Source organism: Peromyscus eremicus, chromosome 2 (assembly GCF_949786415.1).
Source record: "Peromyscus eremicus chromosome 2, PerEre_H2_v1, whole genome shotgun sequence".
Taxonomy (NCBI): Eukaryota; Metazoa; Chordata; class Mammalia; order Rodentia; family Cricetidae; genus Peromyscus; species Peromyscus eremicus.
Genome location: NC_081417.1, coordinates 73,085,908 through 73,109,231, shown reverse-complemented (window position 1 = coordinate 73,109,231; position 23,324 = coordinate 73,085,908). Strand labels below are relative to the sequence as shown.

Below are 23,324 nucleotides of genomic sequence, written 5' to 3'. Positions count from 1 at the left end.
ATTCAATTCTCTATGCCAAAAATGTAATTCCTTTGTTTCTTACTGAAAGGCCGGGGTGGGAATGATGTGCCATGCCAGTGAAAGCAAATCAACAGTCCTTAAATCAATGAACTAGGGTGTATTAGACAGAAAAGACTCAGGAAGAGAACAGCTCAGGAGAGGGGAGTACCTCCCTCAGATTGGTCCTTTTTGACCCCATTTTCAAAATTACATCAGCAAGAAAACCTTCTCTAGTTCAGACTGCAGAGCCATAGATGTATGTGTGGTATGTGTGTGTATTTGCATATGTGTGGGAGCACAGGGGTGTGTGTGTGTGTGTGTGTGTGTGTGTGTGTGTGTGTGTGAGAGAGAGAGAGAGAGAGAGAGAGAGAGAGAGAGAGAGAATATGGAGGCTCACAGTTGATCCTGGGTATCTTTCCTAATTTCTACTCATTTACTTATTGAAGCAGGGTCTCTCTCTGAAGCCAGGACTTACTGATTCCAGATAGTCTTTGCTAGTCAGGTTGCCCCTGGGATTCCCTGACTCTGCCCAAGTACTGGACTTACAGGTGGCCACCACACCCATCTGGCTTTTACATGGGTTCTGGGAATCCAAATCCTTTCTTTATGCTTGTATAGCAAGTGCATTATGCACTGAGCTATCTCCCTAGCTCCAAGTTACTTGATTTCTAATATACATTTAGGAGAGAGAAAATTCTCTATCCTACCTTAAGATATTTTAAATATGCTACCAACAGAATTATTTTCCAAAAAATTCTTTGCAAAAGCAGTCACACTGCAGACTAAACTGAATTTCAAGTTCAAGATGGCTGAAGTACAAATAATCTCATATGAACTTTAGTATCAGATACCTCAAGTGAGCCGTGATGGACAGCTGGAGGAAGACAGACAGGCAACAGCTAAACGAGGCCTGCTACCCGCACAGCCTCCTGGGACTGGAAAGGCACAAGGAAGTGGCTGTGCTGGAAAGAGCAGTGGTCAGCGACATGACGGGTAGCCCCAGTTATATGCCCTGTGGCTACAGTAAGCCCTCTGTGGATCACAGGAAAGCTTGCATTTCCACTCTAACCAGCAAAACCAGGAGCTGCCAAACTTTATATTGATTAGACGTAAGTATTTTAGACACCATGGGGCTATACAGTGTCTGTTCAATTATCCAACTCCAATTTGGCAAAAAGTAGTCATAGGGGATATGTAATTGAGTGAATATGCTACATTCCAATGAGACTTACTTTTACTAAGAATGAAAGTTAAACATAAAATCCTAATTCACAGCCGGGTGGTGGTGGCGCATGCCTTTAATCCCAGCACTTGGGAGGCAGAGCCAGACAGATCTCCGTGAGTTCGAGGCCAGCCTGGGCTACAGAGTGCGATCCAGGACAGGCACTAAAACTACACAGAGAAACCTTGTCTCGAAAAACCAACCAAACAAACAACAACAACAACAAATCATAATTCACTTCCATGAACTCACTTCAAATCACACCTACAAAATCCCAAATGAATCTTTAGACCAGCCTAAAATGGCTTTGCTAACTTGGTCATCACAAAGCCTGAACCGACTCTTTAGTGTAGGTGAACATGACCTTTCTATCTTGTACTCAATCTAAACTTAGGTCAGTGGTACGTACCTATTTTTAAGAACCACTGCACTCTAGTTTTCTTTTGTATTTTTAATTTTTTCCAGCATGTATATATTGTATATTGAGCATATTTCCCTCCGTTGTCTTCCTCTCCTCCTCCTGGTAGAACCACTGCACTGCTGATATTTTCACAACAATCAACATCCAGCTGGCAGGTGGTTGCTATGACACCCAGAAAGGAGCATGCAAATGAATGACCGGCTTTCTTAAAGCTTCCACTTGAGGTGTTAAGTATCCTGTGAATACTGTTTTTATTTTGGTCTTTCCCCTACAGGTCCCCTTTTTTAAAATGAGGGTGTTGGGGAGATGGCTCAGTCAGCATAGTGCTTGCTATGCAAGGATGAGAACCTGAGTTTGATCCCCAGAATTCACTTAAAAGGGAAAAAAAAAAAAAAAAAAAAAAAAAAAAGCGCTGGGTAATAGTGACCTGTGTTGGAGACAGGCAGATCCCTGGCCAGCCAGTCTTTCCGATCAGTGAGTTCCTAAGCAAAAATGAGACTGTCTCAAAAAAGAGGAAACATCTTGAGAAACCACACCTGATGCTTACTATTGGCTTATACTTACACACACACACACACACACACACACACACACACACACACACACAGAGAGGGCTGGGGGGTGAAAAAAAAGGAAGCTAGAGGAAATAAATGGCTTAGTTTTCGAAATACCTGCCTTGCAAGTATCAGCAGCTGAGTTTCATCCCTAGAGAACCATGTTAAAAAATAAAATAAAATAGAAATAGAAATAAAAAAGCCAAGGGTAGTGGTATATAATCCCATCACTGGTGAGATGAAGACAGGTAGATCCATGGGACTCAATGGCTGGACAGCCTATCACACTTGGTGAGACTCAGTCTCAAAAAAACGGGGTGGGTGGAATGGATGGAAGGTGTTCCTGAAGAACAAACAGCCAAGGTCATCCCGTGGCCTCCACATGCACAAACACATGTACAACACTGTGGTGGTCTGAACGAGAAGTCCCACAATACTTGATTCTCAGTTGGTGATACTATGTGGAAAGGCTGCTGTAGGAAGAACATCACTGAGGCAGACTGGTTTTAAGGCCTCATCCATCCATCGCTCACTCTCTCCCTCCCTCCCTGCCTCCCTCCCTCCCTCCCTCTCTCTCCTGCTTCTTTTGTGTGGATAAAATGTGACCAGACAGCTTCCTGCCCCTGTCATCATGGCTTCCCACCATGAGGACTCTCCTCTCTCTTGCTTCGTCAGGGTAACAGGAGAGTAACTGACAGTCGCACACACAAGCACATACACACATAAACCTCGTCTGCCTGACGTAGTGCCATGAACGAGAATCTCCCCACAGCTTCTAGAGTTTCAACAGTTCCTCACCAGTTGTGCTGCTGTTGGGAGGCTGCAGGTGTGGCCTTGATGGAGGGAGGATGGCAGCAGAAGCCGACTTTGAGAGCTAAACTCCTGCCACCTCTAGTTCCCTCGCTCTGTTCTGTGCTTGTATTTGAGGATGTGAGCTCCTAGCTTCCTGCTCCTGCCACCAAGTCGGCCATACTGTGCTGGCCATTTGGACTGGAACTGAAGCCACAATAAATGCCTTCTTCTGTAAGTTACCTTGGTCATGATGTTTTATCACAGCAACAGAGAATAAGTAATACAAGTCACATATGGTTTGTCATCAAAATTATTTTTTTTTAATTTATCAATGTAAGCAACTAAAGCCCACTGAATTTGTGTCTGACACAATTCAAGGAGTTTTCAATCAATTTTTAATTACAGTAGGAAAAGTAGATACACAGAACCACTATGTGGTTATTTCCCCAGTTCCTTAATGTGTAACTAGAATAAATATACTTGGCAACTGGCACAATCCCCATATTGATCCATAAATCATTATGGTAGGAAGGATCAAGAACCCATAGAGATTCCTCTCCTCACCAGTACAGTAGTATGTATCTACACACACACACACACACCAAAAAAAAAAAAATTGGTACCATCTTGAAAAACAAAAAGATGGTAACCACATGGCTTGATTGTTTATAGTCTTTTTATAAAACAGATGGCTCTTGGTGAAGAGATATGAGTTATCAGAATCTAGAGAGGTAGCAGCTCTAACAGCAGCTATCACCTATGATGCAGTATTTACTGGATCAAAGTAATGCAACTTGCAATCTAGAAGTCAAATGCTTTTTTTCTCTATACTAACTTGGCAGAAGCAGTTTCACTTTGTTAAACTACCCCAGTCTTCAGGTCTATGGTAACTTTCCTACATTTCAATATGTTCCACAGAGACAATATCATACTGGGCATCTACACAACATCACACCAGCTTCCTCTACAGATATTATACTGACTGGATCTGATGATTAAGAAATAGCAGTGTATGTCTTAACAAGATACATGCAAGGCATGGGTAGTGATGCAAACCTTTTATCCAAGTTTGTGGAATATTAGTTGAAGATATGTTACATTTGTTTATGCTATGGAACATTTGTTTAATGATACAAAGATGTCCCTGTCTCAAAAAAAACAAAAAAACAAAACAAAACAAAAAAAACAAAGATGTGTTGCATTCTTTTATGTTGCATTTGTTTAACTCTGTGAAGCTGTGTTCCTTCGTATATCTAAAAGACCTGATTGGTCTAATAAGGCGCTGAACAGTTAATAGCTAGGCAGGAGAGGGATAGGCAGGGTTGCCAGGCAGAGAGAATAAATAGAAGGAGAAAAAAAGATCAGAGGAGCAAGAAAAGAAGGTGCCAGCCACAGGGCGAGACACAATAGAAGAAGGAAAGAAAAGATATACAGAAATAGAGAAAGGTAAAAGTCCAGAGGAAAAAAAATGGAGTAATTTAAGAGAAACTGGATAGAAACAAGCCAAGCTAAGGCCAGGCATTCATAAGAAAGAATAAGCCTCCATATGATTATTGAGGAGCTGGGTGGCAGGTCAACCAAAGAGTAAAAGAGTTAGAAAGAAAGAAAGAAAGAAAGAAAGAAAGAAAGAAAGAAAGAAAGAAAGAAAGAAAGAAAGAAAGAAAGAAAGAGAGGAAGGAAGGGAGGGAGGAAGGAAGGAAGGAAAGAAAACCCTACATCTCAGCACTGAAGAGAAAGAGGCAAGCCTGGTGTACATAGGGAGTTCCAGGACAATCAGGGTTTCATAAAGACAGTTGTTTTCATTTTTCTTTTCTTTTCATGTTTCTTTTTCTTTTTTTTTTTTTTTTTTTTTTTTTTTGGTTTTTCAAGACAGAGTTTCTCTATGTAGTTTTGGTGCCTGTCCTGGAGCTCGCTCTGTAGACCAGGCTAGCCTCGAAACCACAGAGATCCGCCTGCCTCTGCCTCCCAAGTGCTGGGATTAAAGGCGTGCGCCACCACCACCCGGCTGTTTTCATTTTTGAAAAAAAATGCTATGGGTGTAGCAGAAATACGAAGTAGGAATTCAGCTGATTATGACAAAGCTAATACCTGGAAGAATCAAGGAACTCTTCCAGAGGATTGAGCTAAATCTCAGGGAGTATTTGGTGTTATTCAGCTTTTAATATACCAGCTGTTTCCTGCTATGAACTTCTTGTGCACTCATACATTCCCCCAAAAACTTATAACGGTGTCGATGGATCATTTCTTGGGCATACACATTAGATATCTGAATAAATTCACGTAGACAAGGTTTACTGCCTTCAGGCCCTCAGCTCCTTCCTTAACACTTGAATTAGATGTCTGCCTTCTGCAACTCTCCCTTAGCAAGCATCCATGGACAAGCAAAAATAGCTGGTCAGACCACCCAGAAGGTGCCTGAGGCCCCTGAATTAAGGTAAACACCCTTATGGAGACACCGCCTGGCCCAAGGAGAAGTTAGGTGCATAGCTTTGCTTCTTGTGCAAATCAAGCTCAGATCTCCCCTCCTCACACAGCCCTAGAGCAACTTACTTAGAAAAAGGGTTTTCTGGATACCTGGTGGAATGAGATTTCTGGATACCAGGTGGATTAGGCAGGTTTCCTTGCTCCAAGCAGAGATTTTGCAGATTGTAGGTGGATTGCGTTGGGTCAAGAGACTGGGAAAGGAAGGGATGAGCATGGACGGAGGAACAGAGAATGAAGATGAGGTTGAGAGCTTAGTTAGGACTAGGACAATGAGAGGACAGGAAGAGAAGGAACAGAATGGAGCTGAGTGTGAGAACAGAACTAAAGCTGTGTAGATAGAATTTTGTCTTAGAGGAATAAAGTAGACAGACAAAAGAGCATGGTGTACATAGATTCGTTTCATATCGTCTAAGATAAGATTATCAGCTGGTTGTAGATTCTTCCACAGACCCTGGTAGAGGGTTATCAAGGGGCTGGACCCCAATAGTCCCCATCAAAAAACCAACAAACAAACAAACACTGCTAGGTGTAATGGAGCATGCCTTCAATACCAGCACTCAGGAGGCAGAGGCAGGCAGATCTCTGAGTTCGAGGTCAGCCTGACCTACATAGTGAGTTCCAGGACAGCAGGCTACACAGAGAAATCTTGACTTGGAAAAAAAGAAAAATCAAAACCAAAACAAAAAACAAAAAACAAAAAAAAAAAACGCAAGACACTTACAAGCCAGAATGTAAAGTTAAACTCTACTTCTGGGTTCTTTTATCAGTTAAGCCTCTTGTCAGATGACTGAAAACAGAGTCACTTTAACAGAGAGAATTTAATATAAAGAACTAAATTCATATAGAAGTTCAACTAGACAGTTGAAAAGCGAAAGTAAATACAATATAACAGAAAGCAGTTACTATTCTGGGGGAACAAAGGATAAGCTGAAATTATGAAAACTTAGAAGCATAGAGAAAAGCTCCATAGAGCCAAAACTAGGACCCCTGAGGAGGAGCCACTCTAGCTGGTGTTCAGTCCAGCCCACTCATTATACAAACAGAATGCTGAGTTTAAAGTTCTCACCCCATGCTACCTGACCCATTATTGGTAGAGTTCAGACACTGCTCTACTGTCTTCATGAGCATGCTCTCTACCATATCACTAACTGGTATCTTATGTCTGGTCAAAGATTCTTCCTGTTCACCTGAAAATAAATAAATAGAGAAAGAAAGAAAGAAAGAAAGAAAGAAAGAAAGAAAGAAAGAAAGAAAGAAAGAAAGAAAGAAAGAAGGAAGGAAGGAAGGAAGGAAGGAAGGAAGGAAGGAAGGAAGGAAGGAAGGAAGGAAGGAAGGAAGGAAAAAGAAGAGGAGGAGAAGAAAATATATTCAAGCAATAACTCTAACTCTCTAAACTCAGGAGTAAACTAGAGGGGTGTGTGTGTGTGTGTGTGTGTGTGTGTGTGTGTGTGTGTGTGTGTGTGGATATATAGCTATATAGATGTATGCACATGTGGAGGCAGAGGTAGAAGCTGGGTATCCCCCTCAAGCTTACTTTTTGAGACAGGTCTCTTACTGACCCTAAAACTCACCAATTCAGCTAGACTGGGATTACCTGTGAGTGTCACAGCACAGAGCTTCTGAACACGGCTTACGAGGGATGGAACGCAGATCCTCATGCTTGTGTGGCAAGCACATTACAGACTAAGGCCCAGCCCCAGTCCTTGAACTGTCATTTCTAATACATCCTTTCTTACTCCACACTAGACAGAGCCTATTCTAGCTTTTAAAATCATACAACAAAAGGTGCTTCTGAAAATCATGGATGCTGTCTTCTTATCTAGATATTAATTACATGGAGAGATACATTTTGAACATTCATAGGCTGTATATTTATGACTATTGTCCCTCTCACATGAATATATGGGCATCCATAAAAACTGCAAGATATGCTGCTGTCACTTTCCACCTGTCTATAACACCAAGATTAACAAATTCTTAATATATTAACCCTTTCATCTCCCACAAACCAGAGGCAGGAACAATGGCAACCTTTATTTCTGTATGTAATTATAAAAACAATGAAGAAATTGCTTTGTGGTGTGGAAATGACAAAAATCGTGGAGAAAAAAAAATAACAAATGACAACATATTGAGACTTATAAATATTGAGAAACCAAGAACATTAATAAGGCTGCAAAGGGAAAGTGAACAGTGAACAGTTAAGAAACTGGAACTAGCAAGATCTAGAGTCAAGAACAAGCTCTATAATTTACTACCCATGTGCCTTAGGAAGGATACTTACTCGCCCCAACTCCACATCTGTCAAATGAGTGCACTACTACAGGAGTGCAGAGGGATTATAATTATCCAGCTGAAATAGTCTTCACAGAGCTGAACTGAGTAACTATTATTACTGTGTGAGAAGGATGGTGCTGCCTTATGAGACACTACTGAAAAAGAAAAAAGCTGAGCTTATTTAGGGCTGTAACAGTATCTTTTGTTTGGGGATCCTCAATATCTAATATAGTGCCTGAAAGAGCACGCTGTTCAGTAACAATTTGGTTTAATGAACGACACATGATTGGAAAGCTAGCAAAACTGTTGTAGACTTCAGACTGAAATAATAGATGTCATGGATAGAAGAAATCATTGTAGATTAAATTTCCAGAAGGCGGGGACGTAGCTCAGTTGGTGAAGTGATTGCTTAGCATGCAGCATGGCAAAACAATTGAGCAGGGTGCTGCATGCCTGTGACACCAGCACTCGGGAGGCGGAGGCAAGCGGACCTCAATTCCAGGGCTATCTTCTAGTTCAAAGCTAGCCTGGGCTACATGAAACCGTGGGTGGGGACTCTTAGAGAAAAGAACCTGGATGTGAACATAGATTTAAATAAATATGTTTGAGGTGTTTGTTTGTTTATTTGTTTATTTGTTTGGTGGGGATGCCGATCATGGGGGGTGCTGATCGGTTATTTTTTGTTTTTTGAGAGAGGGTCTCATTATGCAGCCTAGGTTGGCCTGGAACTCATGAACATCCCTTGTCAACCTCCTGAGTACTGGGACTTCAAACTTTCACCATAGCTCGTGCCACTACAGCCAAATTATTTTAATTTAATTAATGTATTAAGATTTAGGGAAAAAAACAGTGGCACACACCCTAATCCCGGCATTCAGGGGGAGCCCTAAGGCAGTGGTTCTCGGCCTTCCTAATGCTGCGACCCTTTAATACAGCTCCTCATGTTGTGGTGACCCCCCCATCATAACATTATTTCATTGTGACTTCATAACTGTAATTTTGCTGTTATGAATCGTAATGTAAAGATTTATGGAGACAGAGGTTTGCCAAAGGGGTTGTGACCCACAAGTTGAAAACCACAACTCTAAGCTGAGTTCAAAGCTACCCTGAGTCACATAAATCTCTTTCTCAAAACAAAACAAAAACTTAAAAACAGAAACAAAAAAGGTCTAAAGGAGATAAGATTTTAAGTATAAAATAAGAAAATAAGATTAAAATTGATGATATAGCCAAAAATGGTGGCACATGCCTTTAATCCCAGCACTCAGGAGGCAAGAGGTAGGCGGATCTCTGAGTTCTAGACCAGCCTGGTTTACAGAATGAGTTCCAGGACAGCCAGGGCTACACAGAGAAACCCTATCTAGAAAAAAAAAAAAATTGTACACTACTAACCCAAGCCAAAAACTACAGAAATTAGATGCCAAGACTTAGGAGGAACTAGATCTATTTATGAGACAAATGGAAGTAATTGGGAAAAGATCCAATTCACATAAACAAGCTGATGCTTTTGTGTCTTTGGTTATGAAGCAAAAGTAATATAGAAAGAGAAGGATGCTACTCTCTTTCCTTGGGTTTAAATAACTACAACTAAGGAGCCGAAGAAATGGCTCAGTGGTTAAGAACACAGTGTTCTTGCAGAGGACCCAAGTTCAATTCCCAGCACCCATGCTGGGTGTCTCACAGTCCAGTTCTAGGGAATCTGGAGTTCCCCCTCAGACCTCTGGCTTCCCATGGAACCTGCACTCATGCACACATACCCCTACAGACAGACACTCATACACATAATTTAAAACATGGTAAAAATATATCTAAAGAAAAAAAAAAAACCTAAAACCCCAGCCAGACAAATATGAGAGGTAGTTCTCCAAACTGTTAGAGAAGAATATTCTTATTGCCACACAAAGAAACAATACAAAAATAACCCAGCAAGGCAATTTCTTTTTAGGAGGCAAGCGAGCACACCAAGCAGGGAATCTGATACATTTTTTTTTAAAGATTTATTTATTTATTTTGTATACAGCATGTATGACTGCAGGCCAGAAGAGGGCACCAGATCTCACTATAGATGGTTGTGAGCCACCATGTGGTTGCTGGGAATTGAACTCAGGACCTCTGGAAGAGCAGTCAGTGCTCTTAACCTCTGAGACATCTCTCCAGCCCCGGGAATCTGATACATTTTTATCCTCACCCTGGAGTGTAAGACCTCTCCACACTGGCGGGCCACATCCTCAGTCTTTTCCAGTTGGCTGGCTGTAAAACAACTTATGCCAAGGTAAGAGGAAAGGGATCTGCCAGCCTGGGCCGTCACATTCTGGGAGTGCACGGGCCTCCCTTTATCAGGTGAAAGAGATTACAGATTTGCATAGACGTTTTACAGTGCAGGGCCAGTAAAAGATTCAGATTCCTTGACAGACAGTTTAACAAGCTGGGGAAGGCGTAAGTGATGTTGACAGAAAAGCAGTTTCTCACAAAACCTTTGATTCTCCAACCTACACTGGCATTTCATAAAACCTACCCAGAGGTTTTACAAATGATAGGATACAAATTCCGAGCAGTGATGTGTTGGCAGAGATGAAAAATAAAACCAGGCTCTTAAGGAAATACAGGTTTGAAAGGGGAGAAAAGAAGAACCTGCTAGGGACAGATCTCAGCTGGTTGAGTGTTGGTTCCGCATGCATCGTGAATCCCTGGATTTGATAAATAAAACTAGGTGTGCGGACACAAACCTGTAATCCCAGCACTCACTCAGGAGGTGGAGGCAGGAGAACTAGAAATTTAAGGTCATCCTCAGCTCCATAGCAAGTTCAAAGCTAGCCTGGAGTACACAAGACCCTGTCTCAAGAGAAGTGAGCTGGGGGATGGAGCAAAGAAGTCTCACTGTGTCTACTCTGTGAGCAACCCTAGGTCCTACAGGAACCCACGCTGGCCAGATCCTACAGGAACCCACGCTGGCCAGATCCAGCAAACCTTCAGCCTGGAGAGAGTCTGTTGGCTGGTCAGCTTTTGCTTGTTTTTCTATGTTGGCAGCTGAACCCAAGCAGTAGTGAATGCTAGCCAAGTACTCCACTACCAAGCCACATCCCCAGCCCCAGGTTTGTTATTTTAATCACCAGCTAGAAAATCTTCCTATTAGTGTCACTGACTCCAGAAACTCTTCTATATTATCCTGAACCAATGGTCTTTTAGTGACTGCTATAATTTAGTTGGCTCACTGTTGTTATTAAAATACTAGCCTAAACTCTGCCTCCCTTAACATCACACTTACTAGCTGTTGTGCGTGAGGAGCATGAAGCTTTCTTTGCTTCTCTCCTGAAAATCTTTCCTTATGACCAATTCCCAAACCCCTCTGTTCACAGACATATGTAATGGCTGCCCCAGAGCCATCTCTGAGCAGGCTGGAGGTCTGCCTGCGGTGTGGGCTGCACACAGCCGTCGCTGTGAGTGTGAAATGGAACTTAACATCTGCCAGCCACACACCAACAGGAGCCTGTCACATCCTCCTCTGGTGGGAGATGGCCAAGCTAGTAAGATCTATGGTAACAGAATTAAAACCACCCACGCTCCCTGCATCACAAAGTCAGTGGTGTTTTCTCCTGCATTTGCTGCCAATGTCCAAATGCAGAGCTTGTTTTTATAGCACATTGTTAAGGTGGATTGTGTGTGTGTGTGTGTGTGTGTGTGTGTGTGTGTGTGAGTGTGTGTGTGTGCATGTGCACTCACTCTGCTGAATGTATTCTAATGATGGTAAGTGTCATTTAAAAATTGCCTGAATTATTTTAATGGGTGGAGAAAAAAATTACATTGGATAGAAAGTCAATGGCTACCCAATAATCTGGTAATGTTACACTGATAAGCTGTTTCAGAGTTTGGGGGTGAGGGGTGAGACAGGACCTCTTGTTGCCCAGGCTCGCTTTGAACTCATTGTATAGTTCCGGCTAGCCTTAAATTCTTAGGGCCCTGTTGTGGATAGGGGAAGAACTCTGCTATCTGCACATACATGAATTACAGACTTTACTGTACTATGGGTTCTAGAGCTCTGGAGAACTGTTCACTGAGGGCTTGAAAGTGTATATAGAGTTTGAAACCACCCAGAAAAGACGACCAGATTCAATTCAGATTATAATTGGCCAAATTTACTGAAACTGCTAGCAAGGCCTCAGTCTCTAACCCAAATCAGAGAGATGTGCCACCCAGAAGGAGGTGAAGTCTAAAGGTGAAAACCACAGCACTTCACTCCCCTTGCACACAGTAGTAAGTGATGTTACAGAAGTCAGAGCAAGCAGCTAATCATTTCACAACAGTTACACAATTCTAGGGAGGGGCAAAGAGTCAAGGCTGCTGGGAACTTATCCTTCAGGAATTTAGGTCGGAGACAAATGGCTAGTAACATGGGTGCCTAGCACAAAATGGAGTTTTCTGCAGCCATCACGACAGCACCTTCAACTCGTAAAGCCTGGATCTACTAAGTGATAATGGAGCTGAACTTCGGATGAGAAGCGCACACATCAGGCCTTCAGTTCTAGATTAAGAAAAAGAAATGCTGACCACAGGCAGAGTACACAAGCTAATCACTGTATCTACAGACGAAAGTCTGGACAAATGTATTTTAACAAAATGAAAAGAGAAAAGATACATGAGAACTTATGAAAGTACCATAAGGCATAAGATACACAAAATTCAAAGAAACGCTTAAGAGTAAACTACAGGGTGGGGTGGGCAGAGGGTTCCATTGGTAAAGTGCTTGTCATGTAAACATGAAGACCTGGGTTCAGATTCCCTAATGCCCACATAAAGCTGGGAGCAGCAATGCACACATCCATAACCTAGCACTTGGTGAGCAGAGAAAGCTCTGCGTTCCAGACAACCAGTGAGCTCCAGGTTCAGTGAAAAAACCTGTCTCCACTAGGATGAACAGGGGAGATACCCATCATCGACTTTCGCCTCCTCATGCATTGGCACCTATATGCATGAACACATACGTACTTTATACACCAAAAATAAAGGCTAAACTAGTAAAGGATCTAAAGACATACAGATCTACTCTGAGAGACTTAAAAACCTAAAGGAAACAGGTGACTCCTGAGAAAAATGTAAATTACGAAGCAACTTACTTAAAAAATCATCTTGATCTAAACCTATTTTATAAAAACAGCAGAACCTCGGAGTAGTGGTGGGACACACCTTTGATCCCAGCACTCTGGAGGCAGAGGCAGGCAGATCTCTGTAAGTTCAAGGCCAGCCCAGTTCACAGAGCTAGTGCCAGGACAGCCAGGGCTACAGAAAAAAATTTTGTCTCAAAAAAATAAATAAATAAATAAAATAAAATCTAATAAGCAAACACCCATAATAAACATGAATGTCAAAGTTTAGATCACGTATTAACAATTCAACTCACAATACACTAAAATAATACATAAAGCAAGTTAAGTTTATTCCAAGAATATAATGATTCATAATTTTTCAAATTACATTCTTGTGCAGCTGGGCGGTGGTGGTGCACACCTTTAATCCCAGCACTTGGGAGGCAGAGGCAGGTGGATTTCTGTGAGTTCAAGGCCAGCCTGGACTACAGAGTGGGTTCCAGGAAAGGCGCAAAGCTACACAGAGAAACCCTGTCTCGAAAAACCAAAAAAAAAAATTACATTCATGTAATCGACATTACATTTCCACATGAAAAACAATATATATATATATATATATATATATATATATATATATATATATATAATTATTTACCTCAATAGATTTCTTTGGGGTGTTTTGTTTTGTTTTGTTTTGTTTTGTTTTGAGACAAGGTCTTGGTATGTAGCCCAAGCTCACCTTCAGTCCAGTCCTCCTGTCTGTACCTCCCAAGTACTAGGATTACAGACATTTACCAATCCTGAATCAATAGATTTTTAATTAAAAAAAAAAAACTTGATAAAATTTGTCACCTTCTCTGTTTGGGTGGTAAAGAGGAGCAACCTAGAGACTTAACAAATACAATAAAACTGTCTTACAAGACACCTCCAAAAAGCCTACGAAAAACATCACATTTCATTAAACATTAGGAGCATCCTCACTAAAATCAGGAGTAAGGCCAGGCGGTGGTGGCGCACGCCTTTAATCCCAGCACTCGGGAGGCAGAGCCAGGCGGATCTCTGTGAGTTCGAGGCCAGCCTGGGCTACCAAGTGAGCTCCAGGAAAGGCGCAAAGCTACACAGAGAAACCCTGTCTCGAAAAACCAAAAAAATAAAAAAATAAAAAAATAAAAAAAATAAAATAAAATCAGGAGTAAGGTGGGAACTACAATCAGCATTACTGCTGGTCACTCTGTACCAGAACTGATGTTTCTCATAAGGAGGCTAGAAAAAGAAATGTAGGTTCTTGGCTACAAGCAATATGGCAAGCTTAAGCTAAAGAGAATTTACTGGAAGAATTTCAGTAACTGCCAAAAGAAATGCAAGGCTGAAGAAAGCAAGTAAATACTAGGGACCTGCAAAGGGCCATGCAGAATGGTCTCTGGAAGAGGGCAAGCCCTTCAGTTAGTCACTCTGCCTAGATCACTGAGTTCCAAGGGCCCTTTGGAATAATTCATCACTGAGATTCAAAGACTTTCGAAGAAATACCCATCTACCACCAAACGGTTGCAGAGCAATTAAGAAGTGTGTGTGGGAGGGTGCAATAGAGCATAGTATTCATGGGAAGCAGAGGACATCATCAGTGTCCTACTCTATCACTTTCCATCTTATTCCTTCCCGACGTGGTCTCTCTCTGTACCTGAAGCTAAGCTCCATCAACCCTCCTGCCTCTCCCAACCCCCACAGAGCTGAGTTTACAAGCACATGTAGCTATGCACAGCTTTTCACATAGGGACAGGGGATTCGATCTCAAGTCCTCAGGCCTGTGCAGCAAGCGTTCTTACCCACTAAGTCCCAAATGCTTCCTTTGTAACTAAAAGGCTGGAAATATGGTTCAATGGTTAAGAGCACTTACTACTCTTACAGAGGACCTGATTCAGTTTCTAGCACCCTCAATGGATGGCTCAGAAATACCTGTAAAGCTAGCATAACTCCAGCTCCAGGGAACTCTGACCCAGTGGCCTCTGCGGGCACCTGTACTCATGTGCACATACACACACACAAAATTAAAAATAAAAATAAATGTATTTTTAAGAGAGCATAAATCAGCACTTCTATAATCCTCAGCATGAGACCAACCTTCCTGAAACAATATATAAAGCCTAAAAGTCATAAAGGAGATCTGTCTATAAAAGTACGTCTGTCTATAAAAAAGAAAATAGATTTAACCATGAAATTTTTAAAACTTCTGCACTAAAAGCTAAAATTTAACGAGAAAAAAAAATAAAACAAAAAGCTTTAGCACTTCCAATAGAATGTCCATGATGCATGATGCATGAAGAGAATCAACAAAGTAAAACAAGCTACATCCCGACAGAACAGGGAAAAGATATTAGGCATTTACAGGAATTAAACACAAATGACCAATAAAACCAAAGCAGCACACACATTAATAACCAGGAAAAATGCAAATGAAAACTATTTTCTGACTACGAAAATAACAAGAGGTTGAGGACTGACAATAATCACTACTGTTAACATTAAAGGGCACTCTAACACACTCCCTGCTTACATAGGCATTCTCCTGTGAACGCAATCGTTTACTAGTATTGGGAAAGAGCATGTTTCCCTCCATGTCTATTGGCATTCAATTATCCGAGTGATTCTCAAAATCTGGATTCTCAAATTTTGGATTTCTATACACCCTGAAATTTAGAGAAGGCATGCACGGGGTGCCAGGGTTTGGAGGAAGGGACTACCAAGGGGCAAAGGGGATTTGGAGAAGATGAGAAAAATACATTATATTTTAATCATGACCATGGTTAATCATGTAACTTTGTGATTAAAAAAATAGTGAATATACTTATGTAAATAATATCCTTAAAAAAAATGACATTAGAAATGGCTCAGCCTGGAGCTACACTGAGTGGGAGGGCATTACCCTAACATTACCTCCAGTAACAACAACAAAAGGCCTAGAGTGTTAGTTTACATTTAGCATTTAGAAATGTCAACATTTTTTAAAGTTTTTACATACTAATTTTAAAATAACGCATTAAATGTTAAAATAATGTGTTATTTGCTAAAATAACTATTTCCCAAAGCCAAAACTATTTCGTGAGAAAAGGCACACTGTCGTGTATTTGGGCAATCTCCTTAACGTCTAGCTTCAAACAGGCACAGCTGGCTGACCCCACCATTTGTTTCCATTTCTTACAACACTGTAAGCCACAGAGCCCCTGGGAAACTTCACTGTACAGTCCTAAAGGCAAGGAAGACGTGAAGAACTTCGGACTATCATGAAAACAATGAATTTTTACACCGTGTGACAGGAAAGCACGTGGAAAGTGAACCACACTTCGAGAACATCTGATTTAGTCAATACAAGATACTATCAGATTTCGGATGTGGAGTAGTATAAAAAAAATGTAGTTCTTTTTTAATCGGAGAAGCATTAGCCCTTGCAGATGCTCTGTTCTTCAAACAATGAGTGGGACTTAGAAATTCTCAAAAAACGTAAAGGAGTCAAGGATTTAGAAGTCAGTAGTCCATAAGAGGTAAGACAGTCATCCTCAAGCCTTCACACTTCACCTGCTGGACAAGGCAAGGCAGCAGACAGCAGGAAGGCGGTGAAATGCCTGACCCGCAAAGACAGAGACTCAGAAAAATAATGGAAACGTGGGGTAACTTTAAAAGGAAAGCCAGTGAGAGACAGGAAACATTGCCCTCTGGTCACATGGTTCATGAAACTCAAGGTTGTGAAAACCACATCACATCCCCACACGGTTCACACAGATGCTAAACTATGCCAAGTGACTGTTAACCCGTACCACGTCTCTAGTGACTGAGAAAACGCAAAGCCACCCACTCGGGGGTTTAACACGCGAGCACGGTGCTAGGTGCCCCCTGAGGCGTTCTGTTCAGGGCTCTGCATCATTTCCCTAAGACGAGGTCAGAGTCAGGTGGTCCGTACCGGGAGGTGGGCCGCCCGGGATTCAGGAGTCCCTGTCTGGGCCATCCCGGCACTGACTACGCGGAACCGGAGCGCAGCGGGCCCCTTCAACTCACCTGGCCGCTGCTTCAGCGCCATCACCGACACCAGGTAGTGGGCGACGTCAAAAAAGGGGAACATGGACGTGCGGGAGAAGGCCAGGGTCAGATCATCCCACGGGTATTCCATGACGGCGACCGACCCTGTCGGCCCCTGCAGCCACGGCTGCCGGTTCCCCTCCCGCGGCGGGGTTGGGGGAGGGGACGGCCGCGCCAGCTCCAGCCCTGCGCGTGCGCTCTGGCGCCCAGGGGGGCGGCGAGGGGCGTGGCCCTGTGTGGGGGCGTGGCCGGAGCCGGAACGAGAGGCGGGGCCAGCGAATTACGGGCTTAGGTGGGGCTTGGCCCTGGTTCTCCTAATAAAGATTTGGCGTCTTCTCTGTGTGAATCTGTGCCAACTGACCCAAGGGGCCACTCTCAGAGTCAAATTTCTTTACGTAAACGATGCCATTCGCCTTTCATTAAACAACTACGATGTAACTCACTTTGTTGCCTACTAAAGATATGAAAAAGAAAACAAAGTTTTATCCATAGCCTCATGAAACTTGCGCTTTCCCAAGGGGGCCTTTTCTTTCTTTTTTTTTTTTTTTTTTTTTAAGGATGCACAGAATTTCACAAAGCGTAAAAAGTATGGATGCCATGCCAAGGCAGCTGGTTAGGGAAGACCATTGCAGGGGAATGCATAACGTATTAAGAGCTGGTCTGCAAATACTAGGAGGTATTTTGGCTAGACTACAGACTGAGAATGAAGTTAGAAAAGAAGTTAAAAAAGAAAAGAAGTAAAAGCCTTTCACAACAAAACCAAGGTGTTTTAAACTCTTGATCAATCGCTACATTGCATTCAATCTTGTTTACCAAAACCCATACCATTGTGCTAAATTGGGTTATTCTGGTAAAGAAGATGGGCAAGGCGCTGATGTTGCAATCCAGCTCCAAAGATTAGTGGAAAGAGGTGAGGGAAATCAGAGTATACTCACAGGTCTAAGACAAAAGTTAATAGATGTGGGTCTTAAGGGCAGAGACCCAGATAGAAAAAGACTGTCCAAGATGAATGCAAACTCCACTTGTAAAGGCAGCAAACAGAGGCAAGTTTGAAGAAACAGGGAAAAGAGCAATCTGGGGAAATTATTTATAAAAAGAACTAGAAATAAAGGAAAAGAAGTAAGTCTGGGTAAGAAAAAAGAGTGAGTTTGGCACTTTTTTATTTGACAAGCCAACAGTCGGTGCTGTTACCTGGAATACGTAAACACAGGAGCTATTATTGAAGGTAGAAGTAGGTGACTGCTCTAAGTATTACTGCTAAGGGCATTTCACCTTTTTCCTCCTGAATTTAACCTTTGTTATTAACTCAATTAGCAAATGTTACCTACACACATGCTTTGTACCAAACACTAGATACTAGAGGCAGTGTCCTTAACACTAGGTGCTTAAAATGTAAAAAAATAAAAGAAAAAAAAAGAAAGAAAAAAGGTAATAACTGCGTTTCATAACCTACTATGAAACAATAGCCTTACTAAAATACTTTTCTGCTTTCTTTTCAAAGCAAACACCTTCTAAACAAAAACATTTTTTTTAACCTCTGCCACACTTTTGGGGTTTTTTTTTTGTTTTTTGTTTGTTTGTTTGTTTGTTTGTTTGTTTGTTGTTTGGTTTTTCGAGACAGGGTTTCTCTGTGTAGCTTTGCGCCTCTCCTGACACTCACTCTGTAGCCCAGGCTGGTCTTGAACTCACAGAGATCCACCTGCCTCTGCCTCCCAAATGCTGGGATTAAAGGCGTGCACCACCACCGCCCGCACATTTTGTTATAAAAATAAAATAAGGAACACTCAAGTTTTTATTAATTCTTTTCATATGTTTTAGAGGTTCCCTGACATTTGTTTCACCACACAAGTGTAAAAGTAAACTTAGCCACATCTGCCTAGTACCTGAAGACAGTGTTAAGACCTAAAGGAAATGAACTAGTAATATCACACACAGAAAAGTTCTATCCAGATTTTGTCTGTGCCTATTGTATTGGCATCTGGTCACTACATAGATTATTCAGTCTAATGGAATGCTGCATAATTGAGGGAAACAGGGAATGAAAGAGGGAAGACTTGGAATAGAATAGAAGAAAGGCAAGATATAGAAAGTTTGTCACCGGCGGTGGTGGCACACGCCTTTAATCCCAGCACTCAGGAGGCAGAGGCAGGCAGATCTCTGTGAGTTCAAGGCCAGCCTGGTCTACAGAGTGAGTTCCAGGAAAGGCACCAAAACTACATGGAGAAACCCTGTCTCAAAAAAAAAAAAAAAAAAAAAAAAGAAAAAAGAAAAGAAAAAGAAAGAAAGAAAGAAAGAAAGAAAGAAAGAAAGAGAAAGATCATCTGGGAGCATCCAGACCTTTTCTGACAATCTGAAAGTGATTCACAAAAGTTGCTGATAAAATAAATCCAAACAAGTATACACCTTAGAAAACAAAGCTGGTCTAATCAGACTAGGATCTAAGGGATTTTGACTGAAGCTCTTCAAAGCATTTTTTAGTTCAGAAATATGTGGAACTAGTATTTCCTAAACCAGGTTTCTCAACAGTAGCACCATTGGCATTTGAACTGAGAATTCTTTTTTCATTTGGGACTGCCCTAGGCATTATAGGATATTTAGTAGTATCTCTGGTTCAAGCACGAACATACACACACACACACACACACACACACACACACACACACACACACACACACACACACACACATACACACACCAGTTGTGATGAGCAAAAATATCTCCAGACATTTCGAAATGTTCCCAGGGTAGGGAGGATTATAAAATCAGGCACAGTCCAGAACTACACTGGTAAATGAATAAAGGTCTGTTAGCAGAATGTGTTTCTATTAATACAAACATTGTAGTCATGCTGTAAAATTAACCAGCAGGTTAATTCTAGAGCTACTTTCATAACCCACTTTAGTCCCAGCTTGCTCCTGTTTCTTCGTGGTTCAATGTCTGAACTCAGCATCACAAATGGCATTTCCTTCTGTCCTGCAATACTGCTTCCTAGCCACTAGGTGGCATGCCTTTCACTTTGAGGAATCCACATTTATATATATATATAATGAACCATGAATAGTGTAATAAAAGAAACTCTCATATTGAAAGGACTGATTGCACTTCTAAACTTTAGTATGCTAGATAGGCATTTTTGTCTAAAGTTATGTTTTTTAATTTAGGTACACTTGTTTATTATGTGTGTGGAGGTATATGTGTGTAGAAGCATATGTGCCTCAGCATGTATATGGAAGGAGTCAGTTCTCACCTTCCACCATGTGGGTCCCAGGTATCAAACTTGGGTCCTCAGTATTGGTGGCAGATGCCTTTACCCACCTGAGCCATCTCAGCACCTCATCTAAACTTATTTTAATAGCCATTTAATAACTGCCCTGTATGAATCATATTATAACACATGACACATAAACACATGTACTTTGAATTTAACCTTTTTAATGTTCAGAATTAGAAAGGACAGTTAACTAGAGAATGCTGGTCACACTCAACATACCTACCACTTCCGATCAGCACAATGACATTTCAGTGATTAAGTTAGTCTAAGAATCCACTTAACTGTACTCAGTATGTATTTGGTAATAACTTTGATGTTATGTCTGGGAAAATATGACTTCTTACTTCCCACACTTGAAATGAAAATCTTTTTCTCTAAGTATCAGTATCATTCATACTTCCAGTAAATATAAACTACTAGACTAAAAATAGTCTCCAAGTGCAAACTTCCTAAGAAAAACCTGAGGTCACCAAAGGGAAGGATCTCATTTCATCAAAGCTGAACTGCCAGTCAGTCACCAGTGCGGTAGCTGCCAGTTCTCCATGGTTCACCACACGCTTAGCAATCTACCTCTGCTCAAGAGTAATAGGGACCATTAAGTTCATAGATTGTTAAAATTGGAACATGGACCTAGACGCTTGAAGAAAATAAAAGTCTTTGGGGACCCAAAATATGGCTGAATGGGTAAAAGTCTTGGATGCACAAACTGATGACCTGAGTTCAGTCCACAGAACCCACAAGGACAGAAAAGTATCAACTCCCACAAGAAGTTGTCTGCTAATTTCCACATGGCTGATTTATCAAGCATGTGCTTGTGTGTGAATGCCCCTCACATATAACAACAACAACAGTAACAATGTGTGGTTTGAATAAACATGGCCCCTTATAGGCTCATAGAAAGTGACACTTAGGAGGTGTGGCCTAGGTAGAGTAGATGTGGCCTTGTTGGAGGAAGTATGTCACTGGAGGTGGGCTTTGAGGTCTCAGATGCTCAAGCCAGGCCCAGAGTCACTCTCTCTTCCTGCTGTGCGCTGATCCAGCTGTAGAACTCTCAGCTACCTCTCCAGCACTATGTTTGCCTGTGTGCCACCATGCTTCGCGATATGACAACAATGGCATAAACCTCTGATCTGTAAGCAAACCCCAATAAATGTTTTCCTTTGTAAGAGTTGCTGTGGTCATGGTGTCTCTTCACAGCTATACAACTTTGTCTAAGACAACTGATGATGATGATACATAAAATAAAATAAAAATTTTAGGCCAGGCAGTGGTAGCACACACCTTTAATGCCAGAACTCGGGAGGCAGAGGCAGGTGGATCTTTGTGAGTTCGAGGCCAGCCTGGTCTACAGAGCAAGTTCCAGGAAAGACGCAAAGGTATGCAGAGAAACCCTGTCTCAAAAAAACAAAATAAATAAATAAATAAATAAATAAATAAATAAATAAACAAACAATTTAAGAAATTTCCAGGACAGATAATAAGTCATTCTGGGAAGGCTAAGCAAAGTAAAGAAGTTACTGAACCCCATGAAACTGAGGACAAGTTGAACATTAGATCCAAGAAGGAAAAAAAAAGCAGGACATTTCTTGGCCCAATAACAGAGAGGGTCAGGGCCTTCTCTCAGCTACTGACCATACTCAGTGCCAACATCCCTCATCCTGTGCTCCTCCCCAATTCAACATCGCCAGGAGACATAGCCTGCCTGGCATGAGGAAGAAAGATGTCCTTTCCTGGTTAATACGCTCTTGGGTGGAGGTTGGATCACATAGTTAAGATACAAGACACTGTTATGTATCTTAGGCAATCTCTGAGAGAAAGAGAAAGAGAGAGAGAGAGAGAAAGACAGAGAGAGAGAGAGAGAGAGAGAGAGAGATCCCAAAAGGTTTCTCTTTCTCTCTCTCCCTCCCTCTATGTCTCTCTCTCCTTTCTTTCCTTTTGTGATACAGAATCTGACATAACTGAAAGTGGCCTTGAAAACTCACTATGTATTATTATTATTATTATTATTATTATTATTATTATTATTAAAAACTGGCCTTGAAAACTCACTACGTATTATTATTATTATTATTATTATTATTATTGAACTTCTAATCTTGATAATCTTCTAATCTGGTTTTCTGTGGTGTTAGGGATCAAGCCCAGGGCTTCAGTGCATGTTAGCAAGCCCTCTACTAACTAACCTACGACCCCAGCATACATTATCATTTTCTTTAACTCATTTATTTTAAACTAGTGCTAAAGAGAGAATGCAAACACAGACAGTAACGAACTAGACTTTTTTATTCTGTTACCACCAGTTCCTCTTAAGGACGCTGTTAGTACAGTTATTTTCTCATGTTGGACAAAGCTCCAACACTACTAAGGTTTTCCTTTCCTGGTGGATGCTACAGCAGTAAAAAGGCCAGGTGAGAACCAAGAAGACCTTTGAAGAAGCGTTAGTAACTCATCATACCCTTTAACATTATCCAGAAGATCCCATTGCATTCTCCTCATTTGGGATACTAAAGAAAAAGTCCATAACAGTTAAAAACATCAATGTTCCCTCCCAACAGCTCAGAGGTACCTGTCCAAGTCAATGAGGGAAGAAAGTAAGATGACTCCATTGTCTCTCAGCTTCTCTTCTCCCCTTCCATCTTCTACTTCTCTGTAGTCAGGACGCTCAGTGGGCAGATGGAGGGCACAATTAGAGAAGAGGAATAAGACTTCCGTGATAGTTTGAATGTATTTGGCCCCCATAATCTCATAAGGAGTGGCACTATTAGGAGGTGTGGCTTTGTTGGAGTGGGTGTGGCCTTGTTGGAGGAAGTGTCGCACTGTGGGGACGGGCTTTGAGGTTTCATATTCTCAGGATACTGCCCAGTTGATTTCCTGTTACCTGAAAGATGTAGCAGTCTCATCTCCAGCATCACCTCTGCCTGCAAGCTGCCATGCTCCTCAGCATGTTGATAATTGACTGAACATCTGAAACCATAAGCGAACTGTGTCTTTTCACAGCGTAAGAAACCCTAACTAAGACAACTTCCCATCTGGTAAGTGTTGTCATAGGGTTGGTTTGGGTTTTCCTTTGAGTCTTGTTTTCTGTTAAAACAAGATTAAAAATTAAATGTGGCTTGCCCAGCCTCTCAGAAAGGGGTATAGTTATTCAAATATT

The 23,324-nt window shown here is 41.6% G+C and overlaps 1 protein-coding gene across 1 annotated transcript in view; it reads right to left on the bottom strand.

Annotated features, from left to right (window-relative positions):
• Tmem38b (transmembrane protein 38B) overlaps window positions 1-17,082 on the bottom strand; it is a 45,550-nt gene extending 28,468 nt beyond the window's left edge. The window contains exon 1 of the mRNA XM_059254366.1: window positions 16,879-17,082. Within this exon, the coding sequence (XP_059110349.1) occupies window positions 16,879-16,990 (112 nt within the window). The 5' untranslated portion in view covers window positions 16,991-17,082. The remainder of the gene's footprint in view (window positions 1-16,878) is intronic.
• Window positions 17,083-23,324: the final 6,242 nt, after the last annotated feature.